The following is a 25,007-nucleotide window of genomic DNA, read 5'->3' as shown; positions in this document are numbered from 1 at the left end:
TTTCCTTTGCCTGGCTAATACCCATGTAGTGTGTAAGGCTTGGCTCAGATACCTCCTCTAGAAAGTCTTCCTTTGCCCTAGTTTCATGCCACTTCTCAATGATCCCCAAAGATCCTATACATATTGCTGTCATTGCAATTTTAACATTTTAATTGTTTCTGGATCTGTCTCCTTTGCTCAACAGTGAGCTCCTGGGACTGCAGCACAGATTTTTGCTCAGTTAGTCTCCTTAAATTAGGGAATAACTAAATGATTAAATAAATAAATAAATACATGATTGGGTTCAATACATCATTTGTCACTCATGTGACCTTCAAGTAATTATTTAAACTGTTTGGGTCTGAGTGTCCTCATCCATAAATGAATTTAGTAATTCTAGCCCATTCTGTGATTGAGAGAATAAAATAATGGATTTTAAATAGTTTATTTAAAATGTACAGTATTCTACTGGGCATTTATAAGACAAGTCAGCCTGCATAGACAATATCATGATAAATAAGACTGTCTGTACTGAAGTTTGCTTCATAGTTCCTTCTTTTACATCTCCAATCCATATTCTGAGTTTATGGTTTCATGACAGTTCCTTTAGATTATGCCACTTAGGACCCATGTAAATTCACCATAACTAGTAAACTAGCTTTGGAGAAAAATAAATTTAAATTGCTCTTTATTACTTACTACCTTTCAGAAATTGATCAATACCAAATTTATGGGGAAAATACAGCTCATTTCAAGGCAGTATATTTAAATATTTGGAGGTGTTAATTCATTTCTGTGTTGTTGTTTTGGATATTTTACACATCACTCCGCTAACTGGCCTATCTCACTGGAGGAAAGATTTTAGGGATCTTTTACGTCAAATAAACAAGTACTGTTGAATATTCCACAGCAAATGGCCCATTGCAAATTTGTGATGTAGGTAATTTGCAATTTCCCTCCTTTCATCCAGAATTTATATTAATTTTGTGGGCCTTATCCTACTACAAAGCTCTTAATAGTCAGAGTAGAGGGGGCTGGCCTCACCGTATTCTTCATCTTATCTGCAGCGAATCTGGCAATTCACTTGGCCATCACTACCATCAGTGCCAACTTGCCACCTTCCAAAGAAGTCCCCAACATAGGATGTGGTTGGCATCTTTTTGTGAGGCAGTTTATTGAGATAAAGAGTCTCCTCAAGAGTTGTTGAGTTCTGAAATTTTACCTCTGGCACCACCAAGAGAAAGAGTGCTCTTTAACAGATACTGTTGATATTATGTACACAAGATACACTAGTAATTGTTCTGATCTCATAATTCTTGGACATTTGATAATATGAACATTTTAGTAACTGAACAGGAATGTAAACTATATGTATTTTTGAATAACTTTCCATGTGCATATACAAAAGCACATTTGTAGTTGTCTACCTTAAAATGAAATAATAATTACGATACACAAAACTACACCGTATTACAGTGGAAACTATGTTTCAAACATTATCTATTTGTCCATACAACATTTACCCAGAATAAAAAGATTTAGAAATACTTGAAAAATAATGTCTCAACGTACAACTTCTTGTTATGATTCCAAAGAAAACCTGTTATTCTTGCCCTAAGAAAAAAGAATTACTTACCATCACTTTGACTAATAGTTACTCTGCCAAAATTGTTTACCTGTGTATAACTGGGGTTATTTCCCCATTCCTACTCCCAAAGGGATAGACTTTAACTACAGTTTTATTTTTCTATTTTATTTATTTATTTATTTATTTATTTTTATTTTTAGTAATGTCTGTGCCCAACAGGGGGTGGGAACTCATGACTCCCAAATCAAGAGTCCCATGCTCTTCTGACTGAGCCAACCAGGCGTCCCTTGCTACACTTTCAGAAACTGTTTAATTGCTACATGTTGAGAGTGTTTCTTTCCCAGTAAATGAGAGGGATGGAAATGGTGGGAGTGAGGAAAGAGCTCATGAGGAAAATCCCACACAACAGTACAAACTAAGAGAAGAAAATATTTTCTGTAAAAGCTAATTTGGCTTAACTATAATGGTCCTCTTGGGTGACAAGTACTCAACTGTAGTTAGGCAGGCCCGAAGATGGACAAAATTCGTGAGATTTTCTTGTCCCTATGAACAAAAACCAGTAAATTATATCTGTGGAAAACAAAATGGTGGAAAAAAAAATCGGTGCTTACTTTCTGTTCCTTTTCCGGGCTCGGCTGTAGGCTTCTAAACCTTCTGTTAGTGTCTTCAACTTCTCGGGCTCCACCTGAGTGAAGGCATGAAGACCAAACCATATTACCCAGACCTGCAATTGTTAACACCGTTTTTACTTTCCTGCTGGGGGAGGGGAGGCTTAACTTTCACTGCCCTGTCAAATGTCCTCTCTTTGCTCAAGCAGAGGTTGACTGTGTGGCTTCAGGCTGTAACATCAATGGAAATGAGAGATCATTTGGCTTTCCTATTGTCAACATTTTGAAAATATTTTAAGAACAAAATTTGGACTTTAAATAACCTTCAATTCACAAAATCATATAAATCAGAGATCCCTGGTTTACTTTCTCTACTGCCTAGAACTCAGCAACTGCCTATCTGTACTCCATCAGGGGAGGACAAGAGCAGTGGCTGGTGAAGGGGGTGGGCTTTGGAGCCAGCAGATCGAGGTTTGAATCTGACCTCCTCACTTTCTAGCATGAATAAAACACTCAAATGTTCTGGGCCTCAGTTTCCTTCTCTTTAAAATGAGGACAATAATACCTACCTTCCTGCTAGAGTTGCTGAGACAATCAAAACGCAACAAATCAGGTTGAACATAGCTAAGCGTAGAGCAGCTATTATTACCTGGTAGTTTTAGGCTCTGCAGAGGCCACACAATGAGTGGGAAGGAGGCCACCATTGTCCTTCCGGTCAAGGGAAGAGGGTGTGGCTACACCTTGTGGGTGTGCCTCTCCCTTCTTGCTTTATCACTGCCAAGAATCTTGCTACTTCATCAACCTGTGGCCACCAAATGGTGACTGGGGGACTTCTAGGGGGTGGGGAGGTGCAGTCTTTGCCACTTTCCTGCAATAATCTCTATCATGGTTCTTGAAGCCACCCCTCCAAGATAAACAATTAATAAATAGGAAAACTTGTATGTGACTTGTGAATAAAAACACCTTTAGAAAAACATTGCTATTTTTATTGATCTTAAAAAAAAAAACAATTTAAGTAAAAACAGTGTTGCTTGCTGTGTAAACACAGCTTCAAGGCAGCTCTCCCAGCCATCCCTTAACCCAGTTTTCTCCCCAACTCTATGCTACTTTTATACAAAATTCGAGAGTTTGCCAAAATGCCTCATGGGTAAGAAAATAAGTACTAAGAAGCAAGGAAATTATTAACTTTTCTCTTTTCTCTTGAAATCTTCCTGACTCATGAATATCATTTATAAATAATTTTTCTTTGACCCCTTCAAACTGAGTACCCAGTAATGAGTAACAAAGGGTTTCCTTTATCAAGTTTGAAAACAAGCATTTCTAAGTATTCAATGAGAAAAACAGTTGAATAATGAAAACAGTTTCCTTTTCACAATTTTTGTATTTTGTCCTAAAGGATAGAAATATCTAATATACACAAGTTCACTGGGGACACCCAATTTCTTGTGTGCTAGAACAAGAGACAATTTTGTTCTAATAACCCTTCACGAAGCCACGAAGAAAAGCGTCCTGCTGAAATAACTGGAAAAGCTTAAGTAAGATGAATATATCCATGTGTTGTTCAAAAAAAAAAATGGTGCCTGGAAACATTTTCACATTTCATGTTAGAAAAGAGGTTTCATCTTGTATTCACTCATACGAACAGAAAATGAAAGATATTTCACACATTACATTTATGTAATCTACCGCTAATTCCACTTATATTTAAATGACCCCCCCCCCTTTGGCAGTAGGAAGGAAGCTCTCCTGTAACATAAACTTACAGTAGACTCAAACTGGTGTAGTGAAAGATCTCAGAAGGGATCGATGCAACAGAAAGCAGATTCACAGTGAAACAAAGCAAGACACCAATACGAAGACTTACCCCATTGGTCTTAATTCTTAAAAACTAAGTTAGATAAAACTTTTTTTAATCTCCAATTTTTACTTTTAATTAAGTAAGGAATAAAGGGCAATAAAAACATTTCTTGTGCATTTATTGTGGAAAAGGCACTGCTTTATCATTTAATATGGTAATACTGCAAACTAGTATTATTTTTGTTATTTTACAGATGAGATTTAGTGAATTTAAGTAACATGGCTAGCACTGAAACTCAGGTCTGACTCCAAAGTGCTTAACTTCTCTCCACCACACCCAGTACAATATACATGGAAGCATACAATCATTTTATACACACACACACATACACACACAGATATACTAAAAAAAAATTAGGTCAAATTATTTTAAAACAAATTAGATTTTTACAGAAATTTAGATAACACATGCCCAAAATTATCTTTAAAAATTTTTTATGCCTGGATAATTTTCTGAACCAATTTTCTATTGCGATTTTTTTTTTCATTTAAATTGCCTCTAAGGCTGTAAGGTACTTTATAATGAACTATATTATTTATAAAGGATTCAATAACCTTGAAAGAGAAAGCAATGATGGTGCTTTCTGAAACTAAATACAAATAAGATACAGATCACTGTTTATTTCTGATATGACAAGATCATACATAACCAGAGGTAAATGTTTAGCTTATTTTGTTTCAGAATTTTAGTACTCTACTGAATTGTGAAATATATGAAGAACATATGTTGTTTATAGGGAATTATTCATGCACTTATGCAATATTCAAGAAACTCCTTAAAGATACCGCCGCCCCCTTAGATGGTATCGGAGAAGAACAAAATAAATTCAATTTCTAGTCAAACAGAAATCATATTTAATGATTTAATGAATACTCCCTCATAAATTACTTAGCTAACTCGTAAATGAAGAAAGTACTGAGAAATCAAAAATATAAATGTAACATTAAAAAGGATAAACACACGAATATTTCTATAAACCTTACACTGAAGGAGCAAGTAATTTAAAATACTTAATACTTTGATCTGTAATTATAACCTTATATCCCTATACATTCGTAAGCCAGGAGTTCCATAAATTATTTAATTCCTATCTTGGTGAGAAATCACGGGAGGACTTTATGATGTATCTTTATTCATAACTGTCCCATACTCTCATTCTAATAATGATGATGCTAATGGTAATGACCAACATGGTATAAGTCTTTGCACATATGTCATTTAAGAATTAGAAAAAATTACCAAAATTTATATGTATTTATAGTTCACATATTACCTCATGTATAAATATGCACACATATTGAATATATTTTGACTCCTAAAACCCTCTTTCACTCATTCACATTCTTTAGATATCACAGTTCTTCAACACGCATAGTCTTATAGCCTGTTCAGTGGGGTTGGAAACATACCCAGAAACATACCCATACACTCTTAGAGCATGGAAGTTTAAGACTTTTCTGAACAAGTCTGAATCTCTGGTTGCTTATTTTGTTCACAAGGCACATATTAAAATTTGGCAATTTAAGTTTGATTTGGGGTCAACACAGTTGCATGTAGTCTATCTTAGAAGTAGCTTAAATCTACAACAAAGGGAGACGCAAACCTTTCAGAGAGCCAAACTGACCCTCTGAAAGTGAGGGACAGTGTATGTTAGAAGAGCCTGGATCAAAGATCCTAGATCACTTTTTAATAGAGTCCATTAAGTAAACATGATGTAAAAATTTCCTGCAGGCTTTACACCTGGTAACAGGATTGAATTTCTGGGTGATTTGCTTTGCTGCTATTTAGTGGTGAGGCAAAGCTGTCACACAAAGGTCAAAGGGCAGAGAATAAGCCACGTCCCAGGTTTTGTAAGAGGCAGGACAGCTGAATTCAAGCTGCCTTATCATTCTTTACGTCTTTTCTCATGTCATCAGCTCCTGTTGTTGGGGGAATAGCGCTGTTAAAAGGGTACTAAGTAAGCTTAGAGTTAGGAGACCAGGGATGGGGCCTGGCTGAACTGCCTGTCACTATGCCCTTAGGAACACGACCTCGCTGAGCTTCAGCCCCTCAGCTGTAAAACGGGATGGTTGTGCACATCTTTCTGCGTCACTGAGAGACTCTAAAAAGACAATGAAGATGAAGGCGCTTTCTGAACACCGAAGCACTCTTTCCCAAAGTGTCATTAGTGGCATGTGAAATAAGGGCAGACCTTTAAACATTTTTAATAGTTCTATATTCATAGAAGTTTATATTAGAAAAATACAAAAAGCATTATACCTATGATTGCATACATATTATATCTTAGAGTAAGACTGAAGACGTTATTTAAAAGTGGCTTGAATGGTGCCTAGTTCATACTATGAGTCCAAAAAGTCTTTGTTGAATAAATAAATAAATAAATAAATAAATAAATAAATAAATAAATCTGAATAAAATTTTTAACTAAGTAATAGCACAGGTAGCACACAACTTTATTTTTGTTTCTTGGAGGCGGAGGGGCAGAGGGAGAGGGAGAGAGAATCTTAAGCAGACTCCACACCCAGTGTGGAATCTGACACAGGGCTTGATCTCATGACCTTGAGATCATGACCTGAGCTGAAATCAAGAGTTGGACCCTTAACTGACTGAGTCACCCAGGAGCCCCTAAAGGAGCATTACATGCATTTTTCCTTTTTTTTTTTTTACAGAGAGATTTGGGGGGGTGGAGAGGGAGTCAGGGAGCAGGCAACTTCAGCTGAAGCCTGAGGAATATAGCCCTGAAGCAATGAGCAAATATGAGGCATTTATTAGGTTCATTATTGTCAAACATTTATTAAACAATAAATATTTTTAAAAATCTTCCACCTAAAAAAGTCCTGCTAACTAAAGTGCCATATTGAAATATCTTTTTAAATGGGAATTAATGATAAATAAATAAAGAGTTGACTCACCTGTGACAGTAAAGGGTGAACCTAATTTTCCATCAATAGTACTCATGGAAAAATTCCCAAAGTGAATCCCATTCTTTTTTTCAAATGAATTAACCAAATACACATTAATGATTTTTGTCCGTGGTGTTATCTGAGGCTCTGTGTGCATGTGTATGTGTGTGTGCTTCCTTTCCTCTTTACTTTGGAAGCAGTGTTTTTAAATAGTAGAAAATTATACCACAGACTAGAGTAAATCTATTCTAAATGTACAACAAATTTCATATTGATCCACCACCCATACATGGAATTAAATGTTTTGGGTAAGCTCCTATTTCTAAAGCAGCACTGTTTAAAGGTTCATGTCAAAAGTATGTACCTGCCTCAGGCCAAACTCCATTTGCTACTACCCATTTGAAAAATGTACCGACGAGCTCAAGAACTTCGTGGGGGTCCAGTTATCTGTAAATGGAGATAGGCCTCCTTTTCCTCTTTAACCTTGTTCAGGGGAAAAAGGTTACAATATTCCACAATTCACTTCAGGGACGTTCACAGTCTTACCTAAGATTTTACTCTGTTTAGTCTTTTTGCTAATATTCACACTTTTGGTTTTACCCAGTTCTTCATAGCTATTATCTTCCAAATTTTGATCAAGCGGTGACTTCATCAGCCTGGCTTCTATCTTGCACATTACTTTTCAAAAACTATTTTCCTCCCTTTTCAGAGAGATTCTGTTGCTACAGAGCATTGATTGTCCCTGCCATCCCACCAGCCACAGTACCACCCAAACACTGTGGTTGGTGATCGGGTATAGAAACAGGGACTCATGCCCAACAGGAATTAAGGAAGGCAAGGACAATATACAAAGCACACTTTCAACAGGAAATTGTAGCACCAAAGAATGTTTAAACATCACGAGAGAGCTCAAACTTTAGTTATACATCCCTAAAATGTGATGGTCAGCTGTCTCTGGTTATGTTTCACACTGTCAAAACGTGTGTGTGAGATACTCACCTGACATATAGAAAGTGTATTGTCCCAAAATAAGTTTGGTTATGAGTTTTAATAATGATGAGTTTTGTCTCATTTGAATGACTGACTATTCAGAGAACTATTTTTATCTCTACCTGTCAAATATAACCACGTGAAAAAAGGCAAAGTGTGATTCTAAAGAGAGAGCACCCTGCCCACTACTTTTAAAAACTTGTCTCCATTTATTCATGTAGGGTTGCACTGAAATGTACAACTTTTCTGGGTAATCAGAGGTCTCTACCTGTCCAGCAACAACCAGTTTCCCTGAGAGAAACATTGGGGTGCCAGCCTAGAAATAAATCCTTTTCTAAATTTGGCTCAAGTCAGAATACACATCGAATGTAAGAGCAATGAAATATGAAGACCAATGGGAAATGTTCAAAAATCATGTCCTAAAAAAAAGAATTGTATTTTTTGATGATCACTCGAGTGTCAGTATTTTTAGGCTAGTTTAAGGTCAGAGAGGGCAGATGATAATTACAAAATATACTTTATAAAACAGGGGTACTTTTCCTATTTTTAAGTAATTATTGAAACAAGTACATAAAGATAACCACTTTCCCCCACAGTTGCATTGGCTTAAAATGTTTGCACGTTGGGGTGCCTGGGTGGCTCATTTGGTTAAGCAGCCACTCTTGACTTCAGCTCAGGTCATGATCTCAGGGTCCTGGGATGGAGTCCCGCATCAGGCTCCGCACTCAGGAGGGAGTCTGCTGGAGAATTTCTCTCTCTCTCCCTCTGCCCGTCCTCCCCCCCCCCCACCCCGTTAAAATAAATAATCTTAAAAAAAATGTTTGCACTTTATGGTGGATAGGTGTAATGCCAGCGGAAGCCATTTCCCTTTCCAAGAATTCCCTAATACTGTGCCAAGATCTGGCAGTGCATTTCTCTGGCTGCGATGAGGTACTGAACACAGCACTGAGGTCTTATTCTTGGCCACTGAACCTTAACTATAAAGGATTCATGGTTCAGAGAGAAACTTGCATCATGTATTTAGAAAAAATATAAATATCTTTCAGACCATCCTTCATTACAAACTGATAACCAAAGGAAGGAATGTGTTAGAGAGTAAGGAGATACTACTTTTGGAACAGTGTAATACTGGACATATAATTTCTTTAGTGTTTCACAGAGCTTCAATACTGGGACAGTATTCTATAGGGGCGATTCAGCCCGACTTTCCATGGACTGTTCAACATCTTTCCTAATTAATATTGTTGTATGTGTGGGGGTGGGGTAGGAAAGTAAAGGAAGAAAGTCTGAGTTGTATTCTTTAGAAACCTTGTTGGGAGTGGGACTTTCAGGCTCACTGAACAAAGTGCTTGAAAATGCTTCCAAGTAGAACTCCTGCTTGAAATGAACAGCTAATAAAAACTTATAATCAGATATGCCAATTTGTATGTGACGTGCTGAACTTCATTAAAAAATGATTATAAACTATTTCATTCATTAAATATATCCATTATCATCCTCTCACCCTCAACTTGGTTAGTAAATCCTTTATTCGTGGATAATGCATAGGTAAACAATAACTAAACTCAAATTACCACGATTCCAGAGTGGTGCCATCCAAATTAATAAGGTTGTTCAACATAAAAAGAACAGGGGCAAGGAGGCTAATTTTTACTGAGCCTCTTTTGTGTGCTGGATAATCTATTTATGGTATCTCATTTTACTCTTAAAACGTCTTCTGAGTAGGAACTAATATTCCATTCCCACTTGAGAGGTGAAGAGATTGAAGCTCAGGGAGATTAGTACACCTATCCAGGAGCATTTAGGGAACGGACAAAGCTGGGATTAAGCTCACGTGAGAACGTCCAAAGCCCATGCCTCTTTCTGCCACACTCTGAGTTCTCTCTAGTTCTCTGCAGACTGTGTTCATACGGTGTTTGATATTTGAAATAAAACCTCTTAGGAAGCAATCTCCAAAAGTGCAGAACAGGTCTACTGCACTCCTAGTAACGTTGCTACACTTAACACCCTACCAAAGATTAACACGCCTTTCTAAGATCATAAACCGACCAGGTCATTTACTATCACGACAGCTGGCTGACGTATCAACTTAAGGACAACAGGGACATCTCAGCCCCCAGCCAATATCAGTGCTCCAATCACAGCATTGATCTGTCAGTCCAGAGACCACCCATATACCCTAAAAACAAGAGAGGTGCCCACTTACTTTGAATTAGTAACCTGCAATACTGCTAATTCATTACTTTTTTTTTTAATTTTGCCTGCTTCTGAAAAGAATTTGAAGTGTTTTGCTGAGAACAAGGACTGTAACAGAAAATAAATGATAGGTTTGTGCGATGTAGGGGATGGGAGAGATAAGATAATAAATCTATTCTAACACTTGAGTTAACATAGATTTTATCTGGAGGGATCTGACAGAATCTTGGATTAATTTACTTTGTGGAAATGGAAATACTGTGAAAAACTGAGATTCTAAGAAGGTTTAAAATGATAATGTGTAAGAAAATGGTTTACTAAACTTTTTCTTCTGAGATACTACAAAGATAAACACTAGGGGGATGCGGTCCCACATTACACATTAGCAAGGTGGAATTAATTAGATTTTACTATAATAAACAAATTGTTTATGAAGTCAGTCTCTCTCTCTCTCTCTCAACTTTATTAAAATGTCAGCCATTGCCACAGGAAATAGAAGAGAGCCTAATGCACTGCTTACCTTTTTAAAAGCAGAAATCTGATTATTAATGCACAAGACTTTATCCAACATTGCTGAGGACTAAGGGGCTCTATGTAAATAAAATTTACATAATCAATGGTTCATTCAACAGACCGAGAGTACAAATTTTAAAAATGTTTTACTGGAAATCTTTTCAAATAGATCATGCTTTGTCTTACACAGATATTGAACATAGTTTAATTTTTTCTTGATGAACCAGGATTACCAAGACATCAGGCAAAGGCCATCTGGCTTGAAGTCAGACAGACTTGCGTTTGAAATTTCACCTTTTCAGGTCTTATAAATTGAGAACACTGCTTGGTGTGCTGGGCATCATTAAATAAGGTATGAGGAAGCCCATCCTTTGTTTTGTGAACTAGAGAAGAAAAAAGGGTGCTTGTGAAATAGTACTTTGTTCTGTTTTTTTAATATGCAAAAGTGAGGTAGGTCCTGGAAAGACCAGAAGTTTTTAAAAATGTTAAGTGCCCTAGAGCTTTTAAGGCTGTTATACCTTCCTTTTTAATGATAGATAAATATTTCATGTGTTATCATTCATATTTTATTGTATGTTTTCAGTTTTATACCTCTAAATGTGTGCTTTAAATTATTTTTTTTGAATTACTAAAAATATTTTTAGTGTATCATGATATCAAGGTCTTGATAATAAGGTTGTCAGAATGCAAAATTACAATGTCAGATGGTGGGGGGTGAGGGCAATATTTGAGTTGACAGAAACAATTTTATGCTCCCTGTTAGAAATTCATCTATTGTCTACAATAAGGAAGAAGAATCTGGATTTTTTTTAAACACTTCTTGTTGTATAGTGACTGAAAACCAGATGCTTATTGAAGCATCTTAATGAAGCAAAATAAATGTTTCTTGGACTCTCGGATAATGATTTTTTTTTAAGTGTATCTCCCCAAACATCAGTGAGTAACTCAATCCCAGGAGTTTGCAAACACAGACTAATCAGAAGATTAGGACCATTGTTTAATGTGAAATGTGTTAAAAGTACATGCTTTTATTCTCCTGAGGACATAAAAAGATATTTAGACAAGGCATTTAGGACAGGAAGAATGTTTCCAGGAAAGGGAGGCCATAATCTTTTCTTTCGTTAAGCTTTCTGTAAAATGGCACTTAAAAAAGACTTGGTTTCATTTGCACAGAGATTGTAAAACAATTCAGTGTCTACATCTTATATTTGGAGCAGTCCATTTATATCATAAAAGACCAATTTTGCTGTTTCTAATTACTTTTTGAATAAACTGTCAAAAATATTTAGGTTTATCAACCTAAAGAATGTTTTGTCTCGTCTCAGAGAGATTAGAGAATAAAATGTTTTGTCAATAGGGGTATGGAATTCATTTTCTTATCAAACGTAGAAACACTATGCCCAGAGCGTCTCCTGACAAGTATATATTAGGCATTATAAGCAAAGGGTTTAAGGACCTCCTGGTCATTTGGAGAAAGACAATCTTTTTATTGTGCTGGCAAAAATGTTTTTGGTTTCCTGCCATTAAACCTAAGTGCCAGTAGAAGTTTGAACAGAGTTGAAATAGCTTTATATAATATACTCTTTAAGAGAATCATGTATATTTGTATGAGTAATTTTTATTTCCTAAGGAGATGAAAAATTATGTTTCCTCATCATATGTGCGGAATGTGCATAATTATCTCCTCCTGGTCAGATATAAATTTTTCTACCTGCTTTAAACATTTTGCATATTTCTCACCTAGTGAGACAATTCTACCAATTGTGAAGGGGGGGAAAACCCAGAAGACCCCTACTAATTTCTTCTAAATTGAATGGTAGTTTCATGGAGAAGTTTTCATTTAATTTATATGATCAGATTGCGTTAAGTAGAACCAGACTGTGGGGTTAAACATTTCCATATGTTATAAAGGCTGAGAACTTTTCCTGAAAGGAGACACCATTCTGAACACAGACGTTACCTGCTGCTTCCAGAAATGGCTGCAATTGCACCGGGTTTTACCCTTTCCTCAGCTCTACGTGTCCCGTGTGAGCACATGGGGGAGACGCGGTCCCCCAGCACTTCCTGTTGCCCTACCTTTGCCACAATTCTGGACTCCAAAGGCCACCAGATTTTTCCCCAATCCTTGCCACTTGCCTTCATCCTCTGTGTATGGAATTAAGAGTTAGATACATGCAGGGAAGGAAGGCAGAATTAACAAAATTCTGGAAATCTGGTTCCTGGGTCAGAGGTCCTAGTGGGATCTACAAATGCTTCACAACTCACCCCTTGATATGACATTTTGTTGACTATAACCATCCCCTCTTCATTTTATGCTCCAGAAGTTTGTGAGACCTCAAAGAGTCATGAAGAATCCTAATTTCAAATCCAAAGAATCCAAAGTGATGATAACAAAAAATAACAATTGATATCTGAACAAAGGTTAGTATTTGACAATGGATAAAGATTGGTATACCTTCCCTTCCTCGGGGCTTTGTTGACATGAATTGTGAACGTCGTCTTCTCTTACTAATTTTCCAGGCCAAGAAGTAAGTCCTTTGATTTGGCCCCAGACCAAGTCGCCAACGTTGAACGTCCTTGGCCTATAATGTATCAACTCATTTGAAGAAGGGGAATCTGGATTCCTTAGGTCATCTTCACTACTAATGCTTTTAGCATCTGAAGGGCTAGGCACACACCCATTAATGCTTTTGGCATTAAAGTCTCCATTGTAATGGATGTAGTCTTTGACTAGAGAACTTTCCAAACTATTTGAGGAGCTTGGAGACTGCTCCTCTAGGACCAGGTCTTGCCTTGTGGTGCTCAGCAGCTCTCCAAAGCCTCGACTCTGTCGAGGTCTGTTCCCATTAATGTGTGCACATCTTTCCACAGTGTTCTCTAGTCTCTCCTTAAAACTCATCATAGTTCTTTTGTAGTTATTATACCTGAAATTTTCCTCCAGAATTTTATCCCCTTGACAGTTTCTTGGTGGTAACAGTACTGGGTGCTGTTCCCCAGGAAGAAATGGCAGTGTAGAGACATTGTTGGACCTCTCGTGACAAGGACTACTGTGGATATGGCCTGGATGATCTAAAAATTCCTCACACTTCCACCTGTTTCGCTCCCCTCCAGGGCTTTGCTCCCCATCCCACTGTTTTTTGGATGTGTGGCAACTTGCTGACTTGAAATATTCAAACCCATCTCCTTCATTTGAGTTTTTCCCATGGTCCAGATTCCTGGGCAGCCGAGCCCCTCTTGCATTCCTCAGCCTACCGTCATGATCGACACTGCCCATGTTTCGTCCATGAATGACCGCACTGACAGCACTGGGGAGACTTAATGGGTCACCAATCGAGGCAGTGAAGGCACTCATGGCACTCAGAGCTGGAATGGGGCTGATCTGAGTTGTACTGTTGACTGCAGTGGTAATGACAACCTGCATTCCTTTGCTGGCTGCATCAACAACTGCTTTGTAAATGGCGTCCACAGAAGCATCACCTTGGCCACCCATGATGAGGCCATCCTTCACCTGCTGACCAAGAGATGGGTCAATCCTCGGTTGCAACTCACAAGATGTATCCTGGAAATGTGGAAGTGTAGTGTTTGGATTCTCAGGAAGTGCTGTGAGCCCCGGCTGAGTGCTTATTCTTTTGTTTAGGAGAGCTGCATCTTCCTGCATTCTCACCTTGAAGAAACAGACAGGAAGCAGTGAGAGAGAGAAAAGTTTTTAAAGACCTCAAGGAGAAAGACCATAATTCTAAGATTTCCTGAAAGGCAAACAAGTATAACAAGGAGAGAAATATAAAGAAAAGACAAGGCTCAAAATGGAATAAAAATTCACTCTGCATAGAAAAGTTTGTGTCTTGATTATATTTGGGTAGTTTCTTTAGTTGAAATCATTTCACAGATTTTTTTTTAAAGAAGTCATCATTGGGGCACCTGGGTGGCTCAGTCAGTTGAGTGTCGGACTCTTGGTTTTGGCTCAGGTGCTGATCCTCGGGTCTTAAGATCAAGCCCCTGGTCAGGGCTCTGTGCTCAATGGGGAGCATGCTTCTCTCCTTCTCCCTCTCCCCCCCCCCCCCCGGCTCATGTACTCTCTCCTTTCTCTCTAAAATAAATAAATCTTTTTAAAAAATAAAAATTGCATGGAGCACTGGGTGTTATACACAAACAATGAATCATGGAACACTACATCAAAAACTAATGATGTACTGTATGGTGACTAACATAACATAATAAAATAAAAACAAATTTTTTAAATTAAAAAAGTAAGGGGCGCCTGGGTGGCTCAGTCATTAAGTGTCTGCCTTCAGCTCAGGGCGTGATCCCAGGGTCCTCGGGTCGAGCTCTGCATTGGGTTCCTCCACTGGGAGCCTGCTTCTTCCTCTCCCACTCCCCCTGCTTGTGTTCCCTCTCTCACTGGCTGTCTCTCTCTCTCTGTCAAACAAATAAATAAAATCTTTATATATATATATATATAAATAAATTTAAAAAGTAAATAAAAAATAAAAATAAAAGATGCATTTCTAAAAAAATAAATAAGTAGATAGATAGATAGATAGATAAATAAATAAATAAATAACCCATCATTACCAAACATTCTCTAGAAAAGTTAAAGTTGAGGTGGTTGGACACAACTGTTTTCAGGTAATGACTCCACATATTTAAGTGTCATTACAGGTTTTGCAACTTGGGAATCAAAGAGAGAAACAAGTCAGTCACCAGCACTGCTCAAATTACAATGGGAACCAAATTTTGAAAAGGAGTTCTAACTCACTGATATTTCTACTGAAATACAACATAAGCTAAAAGAAAATTCTCTCTCTCTCTATTTCTACACTCTTTTCTTAACAATAAAATATTTCTGATATGACACTGTATTTTGGAGACTTCAGATAGAATAGTGACACCTACTCTTTAATCTTACCAGGCTACTGACTGGGGGACACCCCCATGCTGTCAGCAGTGACAATGGCTCGCTACAGAAATGATTCTTAATTGGGAAGGGAGGGAATGCCCGGCAGGTAAGAATATTAATGCTCAGACAGGAAGGATGAATGTAGTTTGAAAAAGTCCCCAAGGTTATTCTAATCGCACCAACGTCACCTAAAAATTGCTGCTCCAGATGCTTGCTACTTTGGATTTTCCCCTCAATGATTTCTCCCTTGTCTTTGCATCCTTTCCCACTAAACCAGAACCTGGGATCCATCAGTGTATCAACTACTCTCTTGTTATTCTCTCCCTGTCTACACCTACCAGATAAAATCTCAATCTGGGATCAATTTAACTGCCTGCTTATCTATATCCACAGTGAGAATGCTGAGTATCTGTCTAGGAACTTAGGGCTTTCAACTACCGCTGGGGGCTTCTTGTTTCCATCAGTCTGATGATCCGCTAGTTAGGTACCATTCTGCTTCACAACAATTCAAATCTTTATCCACTTCTTCAAGCTGGCTGTTCCACCATCTCTAGCACCATTCTTAGTGGATAACTTCACTTAACAGAGAAAATGGAATTGGTAGGTTAAGAATTCTCCTAGTTCTTATACTCCGCTACTCCCTACCCCTCACAGCACATACTTCTCTGCAACTATACATGCCCCAAACCCTGCCCTGCTTCCCAGTGTAAGAGGAGCCTCTTCTGCGTTCTCAGGAAAGACCTCCATTTGTGCTCTGCATCCCAAGGCACTCCTCAGGGATTTTGCCTCATCTGTTATCCCTTCTCTTCATTATGTTCAATCTTTTCCACTCCGCCCCCCCCCCTTGGCTCTTCCCTTTAGCATACAACCATGTGCATAGCTTCCATATTTTAAAAGTTTTCTTCAACTTATGTCTGCCTTGGGGAACCATCCTTTTACTCTTATGTTCTTCATAGTTAAGTTTTTGAAAGAGTAATCCACACTCTTTAATTCCTAATCTTTTCATCCTTCCATCCATTGCCATCTGTGCTGTGCTCCTACCACTCCACCAGAACTGCGTTCTACCATCACTGGTGATGTCCTAAATCTAGGGGATTCTCTTCAGGCTTGATCTACTTGTTTGAGATTCTCAGTGACATGGCTGAGCACTTTCTCTTCCCTTCTAAATTATTTTATTACACAAGATGTATCTATGGTCAAAAAAGATAAAAATGTTCTTTACCACTGCTCCCCACCCAAACCTGACTTTCTCATCCCACTCCGATTCCATTTCCTTTCTCAGAAGTAATCAGTGCTGGAGTGCATCCTTGCAGACTCTTATATTTAATACATTAAGGTGTGTAGGTATATATCTAGTTTTCTTTTCTTCCTCTTTGCCATAAAGGGTATAGTATTTTACTATTGTTCTATAATAACATAGTATTACAGTCTTGCATTCTTGTGGATCTTTCCGTATCAGTTATGTAAATCTACCTAAACGTTTTAAACTACTAAAAAGACAGATATATCACAATATATTTATTTCCAGACTGATGGACACTTAAGAGGTTTCTAATTTTTGCCACCACAAATCATGTTGTAATGAACATTCTAGCATGTGCCCTTTTGTTCACATTGGAAGATTTCTCTAAAATAGATACAAAGACATTGAACTTCTGCATCAAAGGATATGTATATTTAAAAACCTGATAAACTATCAAATTAACCTCCAAAAGAACTGTATCGGCATACAATCAGACCAACGATATTTCTAAAAGAATCCATTTCCACACACCACTGTCAGCAAGGGATATCAATCAATCTGATGGACACATTAGTGTTGTAATTTGTATAACTCTGATTACTCTTTTCATATGTTCATTAATAATTTATTTTTCATTTTCTGTGAATTTTCTGTTCATATCTTTTGCTCGTTTTTCTAATCAATTATCTTTTTTCTTCTTGATTTGTAGGAGCTTTTTTTTCTATAATGAATGTCAATTATTTGCCATTATTATGCAAGTATTTTCTGCCAAGTGCCACTTGTCTTTAAGTTCATTTAGAATACCCTTATCATACAGAGATTTTAAAGTTTTATATATTCAACCCTATTACTTCTTTCTTTTTGACTTCTTGATTTTCTGTCTTACTGAAAGAAACATCTCTACCTCAAGATTATTTAAAAAATAATTCAATATTTTCTTTTTATATTTATTAAGTGTTACTCTTTCCATCTCCTTAATCTATCAGGAATGTATTCAGCTTGTAGAACCAAAGGAAGACTAAGTGGTTGAAGCCAGGGAGGGTGGTAAGGGCTGGGGCTGGCAAGTGAGGCTGAGCCAGCAGGTGAAAGATGTGGATTTCAATCATAAGAGCCATGGGAACCATGAAAGGTTTTAAGAGGACCATATGATCAGCTTTTACTATCAGCTCCAAAAGGACCACTGAGATGCCTAAGACAAAATAACCTTCACGAAAAGACTGGAATGTTTAACAACACTCATTATTGGGAAATAATAGTGAGTGGAGATGAGAGGGCACATGACCTTCTGCTCCTATCTTTTCCCCACAGTTAAGTGTTTTAACAGACCTAGACATTGTTTGCTATTGGAGGAACCCAGGGAAGGAGAGTACCTGAAAGTTCTGAAACAGACAAGCCATGGGGTTACTGTTAGCCGTGCAAGGAATTGTGGGCTGTCCTTGAAATGCCTGCAGGTTCTGGTACCCCTGAAGAAGTTGCTGCTGCTGCTGATTTGGAGGAAACATCTGATTGTTGTTTAACAGCGACTGCAGATGAGTCAGTTGATGGTTATTCAAAGTATTGTTTATTGAGGACATGTCACCTATAGTTTGAAAAGACATAAAATGTAAGTCAATGTGACTCTTTGGAGATCCTATGCCTATCTTTGTACCTGAGGATTCCTGAAACAAAAACTGAAAACTAGACCTGACATGGTCATCCTTTTCTCTTTTTCTCCTCAAGGTCTTACTAAGTGGTAAATAAAGAGGAGTTTTATTACTTAATTTTATTTATCATAATTACTTTTTTATTTTATATCCTGGAGACACTACTTAGTCTTTGTTCTATTAGCCAATCCCTATACATTGAGCTTCAGTGTTATATAATTCCTTAAAATCACTTTTGTTAGAGCACTTGAAACTAAAGGTTGAAATTAGTCCTAAAATGTTTCAGTAATCATAAGTCTTTGAGCAAATTATTAAAACGAGTGGGTCTGAATAGGCATTATTTACCAAATTTAGTTCTCAAGCCACAGTCATCAATAAATACCACCAAATAAAATCAGATTTGGCCTAGAAACACATATTTCGTTTTTAAGTAAAAGGTTGGTCACCTAAAATTAAAATTGTAAAGAAAGCTAACAATACAAAAGAATTCATTGTCATAATCATTAAAAAAATGTTATACAATCAGATGGGATTAGTTAATAACTAAGTTTATACTCAGAGTTCATGTTTAACTTGTTTGGAAATTACACTGAAATGATCTTGAAGACAATGTCGTTGAAATTGTCTTGTAACTTGAGATATGTAAATATGTAATGCTTTTTAAATCATTTAACTGTGATTTCAATGCCAAATAGAACTAATAAGCTATAGCAACTAGGAAACTATAAAATAACTGTATTATAAAGGTGTCCATAAAATCTAGAAATACATTATTACTAATTTTTATGTACTGAAGATGCCCTTGTGGCAATATCATGTGTATTTGCCTGTTTCCAGACTTCATGGACACCATTTCTGTTCTTAATATTATAGTTACCTGCATGAGTCAGTTAGATATACTTGACACTATTTTCTAACTTTTTTGTGATAGTATAATCTACATGAAGGATTTTGTTTTTAAGCCACAAAGTTCTAAAGAATTATACTGAGGAACTCTATCAGCAGCTATTGAGACTGTCTGTTTCTCTGAACTTGGGCAAAGTTTATCTTTGAATGTTTTTATGCCTTGTTTCTTATTTTGCCAGATAAACATTTAGTTTTGTTTATTTAGGGGTCACCTGGAAAAAACACTTCCTCTAGCTCTTTCCATCCACAGTGCAGCTGCTCATACTAACCCTGTGATGCCACACCAACTAAAATTCAAATAAAAGTTACTTTAAAGATGGACCTGTGCTTTATTGTTTGAAAAATAAGACTCTACTTGGCTTAAGAGAATGAAAGGTAGGTTAGGTTTAAGTGGCATCAGAATTAGAAGATCAGAGAAAGCAGATTAAAATGATATTTAGTCCTGCTAGAATAGGGGAAAAGGAAAAAGTCATTTTCATGTTTGTATAACTATGGATGTGTGTGGGTGTTATTATATTTAGTTCCTTAAGCAAGCTGTGACATAACAAAAACATTTTTAAAAATAGTGTGACAAAATGGAGTTTTTAAAAAGGAGAAAATAGAATTAGAAAAACGTTTCTTTTGTAAAAATTTGTGAAAAAATTTAACTTACCAAGCAGACCTGTCCCCAGTAGAGGGTTAAGTAGCTGTGGCACCACAGAGTTACTGTTGAGTTTAGCTGGACCAGGTGTATTCCCAGCATTATTAGATATATTCAGCAATGTTTCTGCCATTGACACCACTGCTGTCCCACCAAGTGTTGAGACAGTCAGTGCTGCCACTGCTGATGATGTAGTGGTTGTGGTAGTGGTTGCCTGGGAGGAAGTTGCTATGGAAACCTCTGGATGATTAGCGGTGTTGGCCAATGCTGAGTTCAGGACACCTCCCAACAGCTGGGGATTCAAGGCCATTAATCCTGAGGCCCCAGTGACAGCTGGGAGGAACAGGGGGTTAAAAGTAGTGTCACTGCCTGTAAAGCTTGGTAAAGGGTTCCCCAGGGGGCTGGTTAAAAGGGTCTCAGCTCGGCTGTTCTCTGACTGATTGCTTGGCAAATGGTCTGGTGGGGCTGTCATCTGTGTTAATGAGGGTAAAGGGGTATTTTGCTGTTGCAAAAGATCTGAGATGGTCAGATTGAAAGATGGCAGGGGAAGCATGGCAGCTGCTTGGGCTTGGTTCTGAAGCAGGGCTGCTAAGAGCTGAAAGTGAACAGGCTGCAATACCTGCCCATCCATGTCACCGGAGAGAAAAGCTAAAGCAGCGTTTACATTCGGGTTGAGAAAACCTAAAGGGTGGAGGTTGATCTCAGACTTGCCTTCTCCTGCTGAAGGCTGGAGGATATTTAATAGATTCTGGTTTAGGAGATGCTGTTGATTCACTGGCAAAGAGATAGGTAGAGAACTGAGGAGGCTGGGGTTCAAGGGGTGTGGAAGATGGTTGTTTGAAGTGCTGTTGGATGGAAAATGAAGTGCGTGCTCCTGGCCAACATAAGGAAAATCACTCCCAATAGGCAGCTGACTCTGCAGTGGGTTTCCAGCTGCGGTGGTAACTATGACGCCATCTTGAAGAACAGATGTTGTCTTTGTGATGGCAGGGTGGTTGGTGCCAGCTATGGCTATGGAGGATGATGGTCCTGAACCGCCTACAGTGAAGAAGGAAAAAAACCAAACCACTTATTAATTATGGATGTTAAGCAAGACGACTCCATTAAAATACATTCAGATACATTTCAATCAATTCGTTACATGTCACCTTTGAGGATTTAATTCAGAATAATTGTAATCAGAGATGAGTTGGGATCTGTTAAAACTTAAGTTTAACTTTATACTTCCTAATCTGCTTTGAAAATACATATATTGAAGAAATTTAGAAATATTAAAAAATATAAAGAAATAGTTGTTTCTAACAAATAGCTTGTTTTTCACAAGCTCGACAAAGTGAGGATAGAGGAATCTATGCTGTAGTTCATTTAATTGGCTAGATAAGGGTAACAAGACTTTATTTTTCAAAATATTTTTTTTATTTAAGAAGGTTTTGGTCTTTATTTATAATACTACCACTTGCTTTTAGTGGAAAAAAAAAAGCCTAGAATATGCATGAGAGTACAAAACAGAAAATAAAAAATACCTATGAAGATAACTGTTCATATGTTAGTGTATAGTTCTCCAGCTTTTCCCACCTGTATGTTTATACATATGCAGACATATATACACATATATACACATGGAATCATGCTGTTTTGTAACTTTTTTAGCAAAATGTTTTGAATATCTTTCCAAGTTAACTCATGTTAGCTTCAGAGCCACTTCACTACCATCATTTATCAATATACCAAAATTCAATCAATCCACAGTTGTGGATATTTGATTGTTTATGATCAAATTACATTTACTATTGTAAGCAACACTATGATAAACATTCTTATTAGCTCATCTTTGCCAATATGCTCAATTATTTTCTAAGGATAAATGATTAAAGGTGGAATTCCAGGGGTAAAAGGGTTTGTGTATTTTTAAAGCTTTGGATACATATTGTCAAATCTCCTTACAGCAAAGTTGATCAATGCACATTCCATTTACATTTTTATAAACAGTGTATGGCAGTGCTCATTTCTCACCAACACTGTATTTTATCATTATTTTTTAATCTTTGTCACTCTGATAGCATAAAGATACTCTGTACTTAGGATTCCTTAAATCAGACCAAACGCTACCATCCAAATCGCATTCTTAATCTTGAAAGTCTTACGCCAGAGATGAAAATTCAAGGAACTTAACATTTAAAAACAAACTTTCAGTTGTTTATTATAATGGTTTCAGCTGTTCTCAATCCAAGCTGCACAACAGAATTACTACCTGGAGAATTTTAAACAAACAAAAACAATGCCTGGGCCCTGTCCCAGAGCAGTTGAAAACTCATCGCCCAGGGGTACAGCCTGAGCAGTAGTATTCTTTGAAATCACCCCTGGTGATCCAGATGCACAAGGGATGGAGTGGGAAAATCACATTCTGTTGAAAAGGAACCTACAATCAATTTTTTCATAAGAGGACTTTCCCTAAAGAGATGCATTCTGTAATATATGCATTCAGCAAATACTGTTACAGGCTTATGCATTTAATTTTATTTTAAACATGTATATGCTATAATGAACGACATCAGTGTTTTTGAAACTCTAAAGTAATTCAAACACTGTACTGCTGTGCTATGCCGTAAGAAACTTTATATTTGACCATGTTACCCTTGAGGCCTGTCCAAATACAAACACACAGAAATGTTTCCATAGTCATAGTAGTATCACAGATATAATTTTATATTCTTCTTGTTTTCTTCTAACAGAGTAACACCAGAATTTTTCCTTTTTGATATACAGACAGTTGTATTAATCTTTTTAGCCTTGTAGCAGATGGATTGACCATATTTACTGAACCATCTTGATAAAGTTTGGCATTTATATTTTCATCGTTATATGTAACACAGGGATGAACATCTTCCTGCATATGATACTTTGCTTCCTTTGAATCTTTCCTCAGGAAAAACTGGTATAATGGCATGATTATTGCGAGAACCAAAAATAGGTAAGTGAAAGGCTTGTAATGTGTCAAAGTCTATACAAATAAAAGGAGCTATCAGTGTCAGCATTACTATTTACATTAGTAGTTGAAGTTAGTAGTGGTGATGTAGTAATAGTAGTAAGTATACATCAGTATATCCAACACACCTTCTAGAATCTCTCTATATTGCACGACTTTGCAATTTTTCCTGGCTGTCATGTCTGTTTTTTTAAGTTCTCAGTGTTTCATTTAAAGAATGATTAAAAAAAAAAAGCTCTGCTTAAAAATATATAAATATTTATAAAATATTATCACGAAACAATGACTCTGTTCACAAAGAGTAGAGTAAGAACATTTCGAAAGCTGAAGTAGGCATATGGTGTACAATTCTTTAAATGTTAATTCAGATTTGTAATAAAACAATCAACACCTTAAACATTTCATTGCTTCTGAAAGCTTGCTGCTATTTCCATAAATAGGCAGTATGCTTTATTTGCATTTGGAAACCATCTTTTTTAAACAAGCTAATAACAACTCTTATTTACTGGTAATCGCTGTCTGTGGCCTTTTTCCTATCTGTTAACCAACAATGACACATTTAAATGTACAGATCACCATTCCTCTAACCACAGTCAGATCACAAATTTTCAAAATACTTTAGCAAGGCTTTATAGATGTAGGGTTTCCTTAGAGGTTTCTATTATTAATATTTTTGTTTTTTTTGGTAAGAGAGAAGCATCCATATTTAGGATACAAGAAAGTAAACATTTGGGGACATTATTCTAAAAGCTCTCTATCTAAATATTCTTGAGGAATGACAATAAAGAAATATGGTTACTCTGTGTATTTTTGTATTACAAACAAGAAGGTGGTGAACACCACATGCTTCTTAAGGGTAACATGTAAAACAAGGCCTATTTTTTATTTTCCCTAATTTTCAATAACAAACAGGAATGTTCTGCTGAACAAAAGGATAGAAATGGTAATATAAAACAACAACAACAAAAACAGCATGCTACCCTTTTCTCGCAGGAAGTCAGAGTTTAGGAAAAGGGATAAACACACAAATCTCCCTGTCTTTCTTTTTCCTTTCTCAAATACACACATATTGAGAGCTTATATGAATCAGGAAATTTTAAAGCTCTGTTCATATAGCTAGTGTAACTATAATGCAATATGCTAGGAGATTTGACAGGTATATAGCAAGAGGACAATTGTAAAACTGAAGGTGTTAGGGTGAACTAAGCAAGTGGTAACATTAGATTGGGGATTTGAGAATGGAAAAGGAGATAGAAAGGGCTTCCAAGTAGAAATAAGGCCATTAGAAAAAAAGACAAGGAGATAATAAAGTGCATAGAGGTACGTACCCTGAAAACAAAGACATGTGACTGAAAATATTGTATGCTGCCTTTCCATACCCCCCTACCCTCCCACCATGCTTAAACCTGCTGCCTTAAACAAGCAGCACAAAAATTCAAAAATCATCTTTGTAAACCATTAAAGGCAAGGATCACCTCTTATTTCCAAGACCTAACACGGTCTCTAACACTTAGTTGGCATTCCAAAAATGTTGGTTGAATGAATCTATTAAGATCATAAAACCTGCATTCAACTTCTAGAAATCAGAGCTTTTGATGCTGTGTGTGTAGCATATATGTATGGGAAGTAAGGAAGAGCATACCACCCATTTGCGGAGAAAGTGAAAGGTGACTCTCCAGTACTGGTCCAAAGCCAGGAGATAAGGGAAAGGAAAGGAGATGCCTAGATGAGGACAAGTTACTTTAGACTCTTGCGTGTTCCAGGGAGTTAAAATCCCCTCATAGAGGAAAAGGTCCATCTCCAAGTACTCTTGAGTTCTTCAAGTCACTCAGTAATGCTTGTGGTCATCCAAAGAGGACCTTGAATTTTAATATCAGACCAAAATTGGAGCTTGCTTATTTTTGAACCACTTAATCTTGAATAGGCACTCTCTCGCAAAACTACTTAATAGTTCTGCATAAAAACCATATGGTCTCTTCAAGCATGTGGAGAAAAATGTTTTCTTAAAGCTGAATTTTTTTTTTTTTCCAGCCAAAATGTTCTGCGCTTAAACTAAT

At 37.0% G+C, this 25,007-nt stretch overlaps 1 protein-coding gene across 8 annotated transcripts in view; it reads right to left on the bottom strand.

Moving 5' to 3' along the window:
* The window catches only part of MBD5 (methyl-CpG binding domain protein 5), a 444,593-nt gene that overhangs the window by 9,341 nt on the left and 410,245 nt on the right, over nt 1-25,007 (bottom strand). For 7 of the 8 annotated variants that reach the window (XM_057317495.1, XM_048214234.2, XM_057317496.1 and 4 more), the window contains 4 exons: nt 19,977-21,002; nt 18,146-18,354; nt 13,091-14,299; nt 2,179-2,252 (listed from right to left, as the gene is read on the bottom strand). In XM_057317495.1, coding sequence (XP_057173478.1) covers nt 2,179-2,252; nt 13,091-14,299; nt 18,146-18,354; nt 19,977-21,002 — 2,518 coding nt within the window. The remainder of the gene's footprint in view (nt 1-2,178; nt 2,253-13,090; nt 14,300-18,145; nt 18,355-19,976; nt 21,003-25,007) is intronic. The other variant, XM_057317499.1, reaches the window with a different exon arrangement.

This window comes from Ursus arctos, unplaced genomic scaffold (genome assembly GCF_023065955.2).
Source record: "Ursus arctos isolate Adak ecotype North America unplaced genomic scaffold, UrsArc2.0 scaffold_1, whole genome shotgun sequence".
In the NCBI taxonomy this organism is placed as follows: Eukaryota; Metazoa; Chordata; class Mammalia; order Carnivora; family Ursidae; genus Ursus; species Ursus arctos.
Note: the sequence above shows the minus strand (reverse complement) of the source record. Positions and strands in the feature narration are given on the sequence as shown.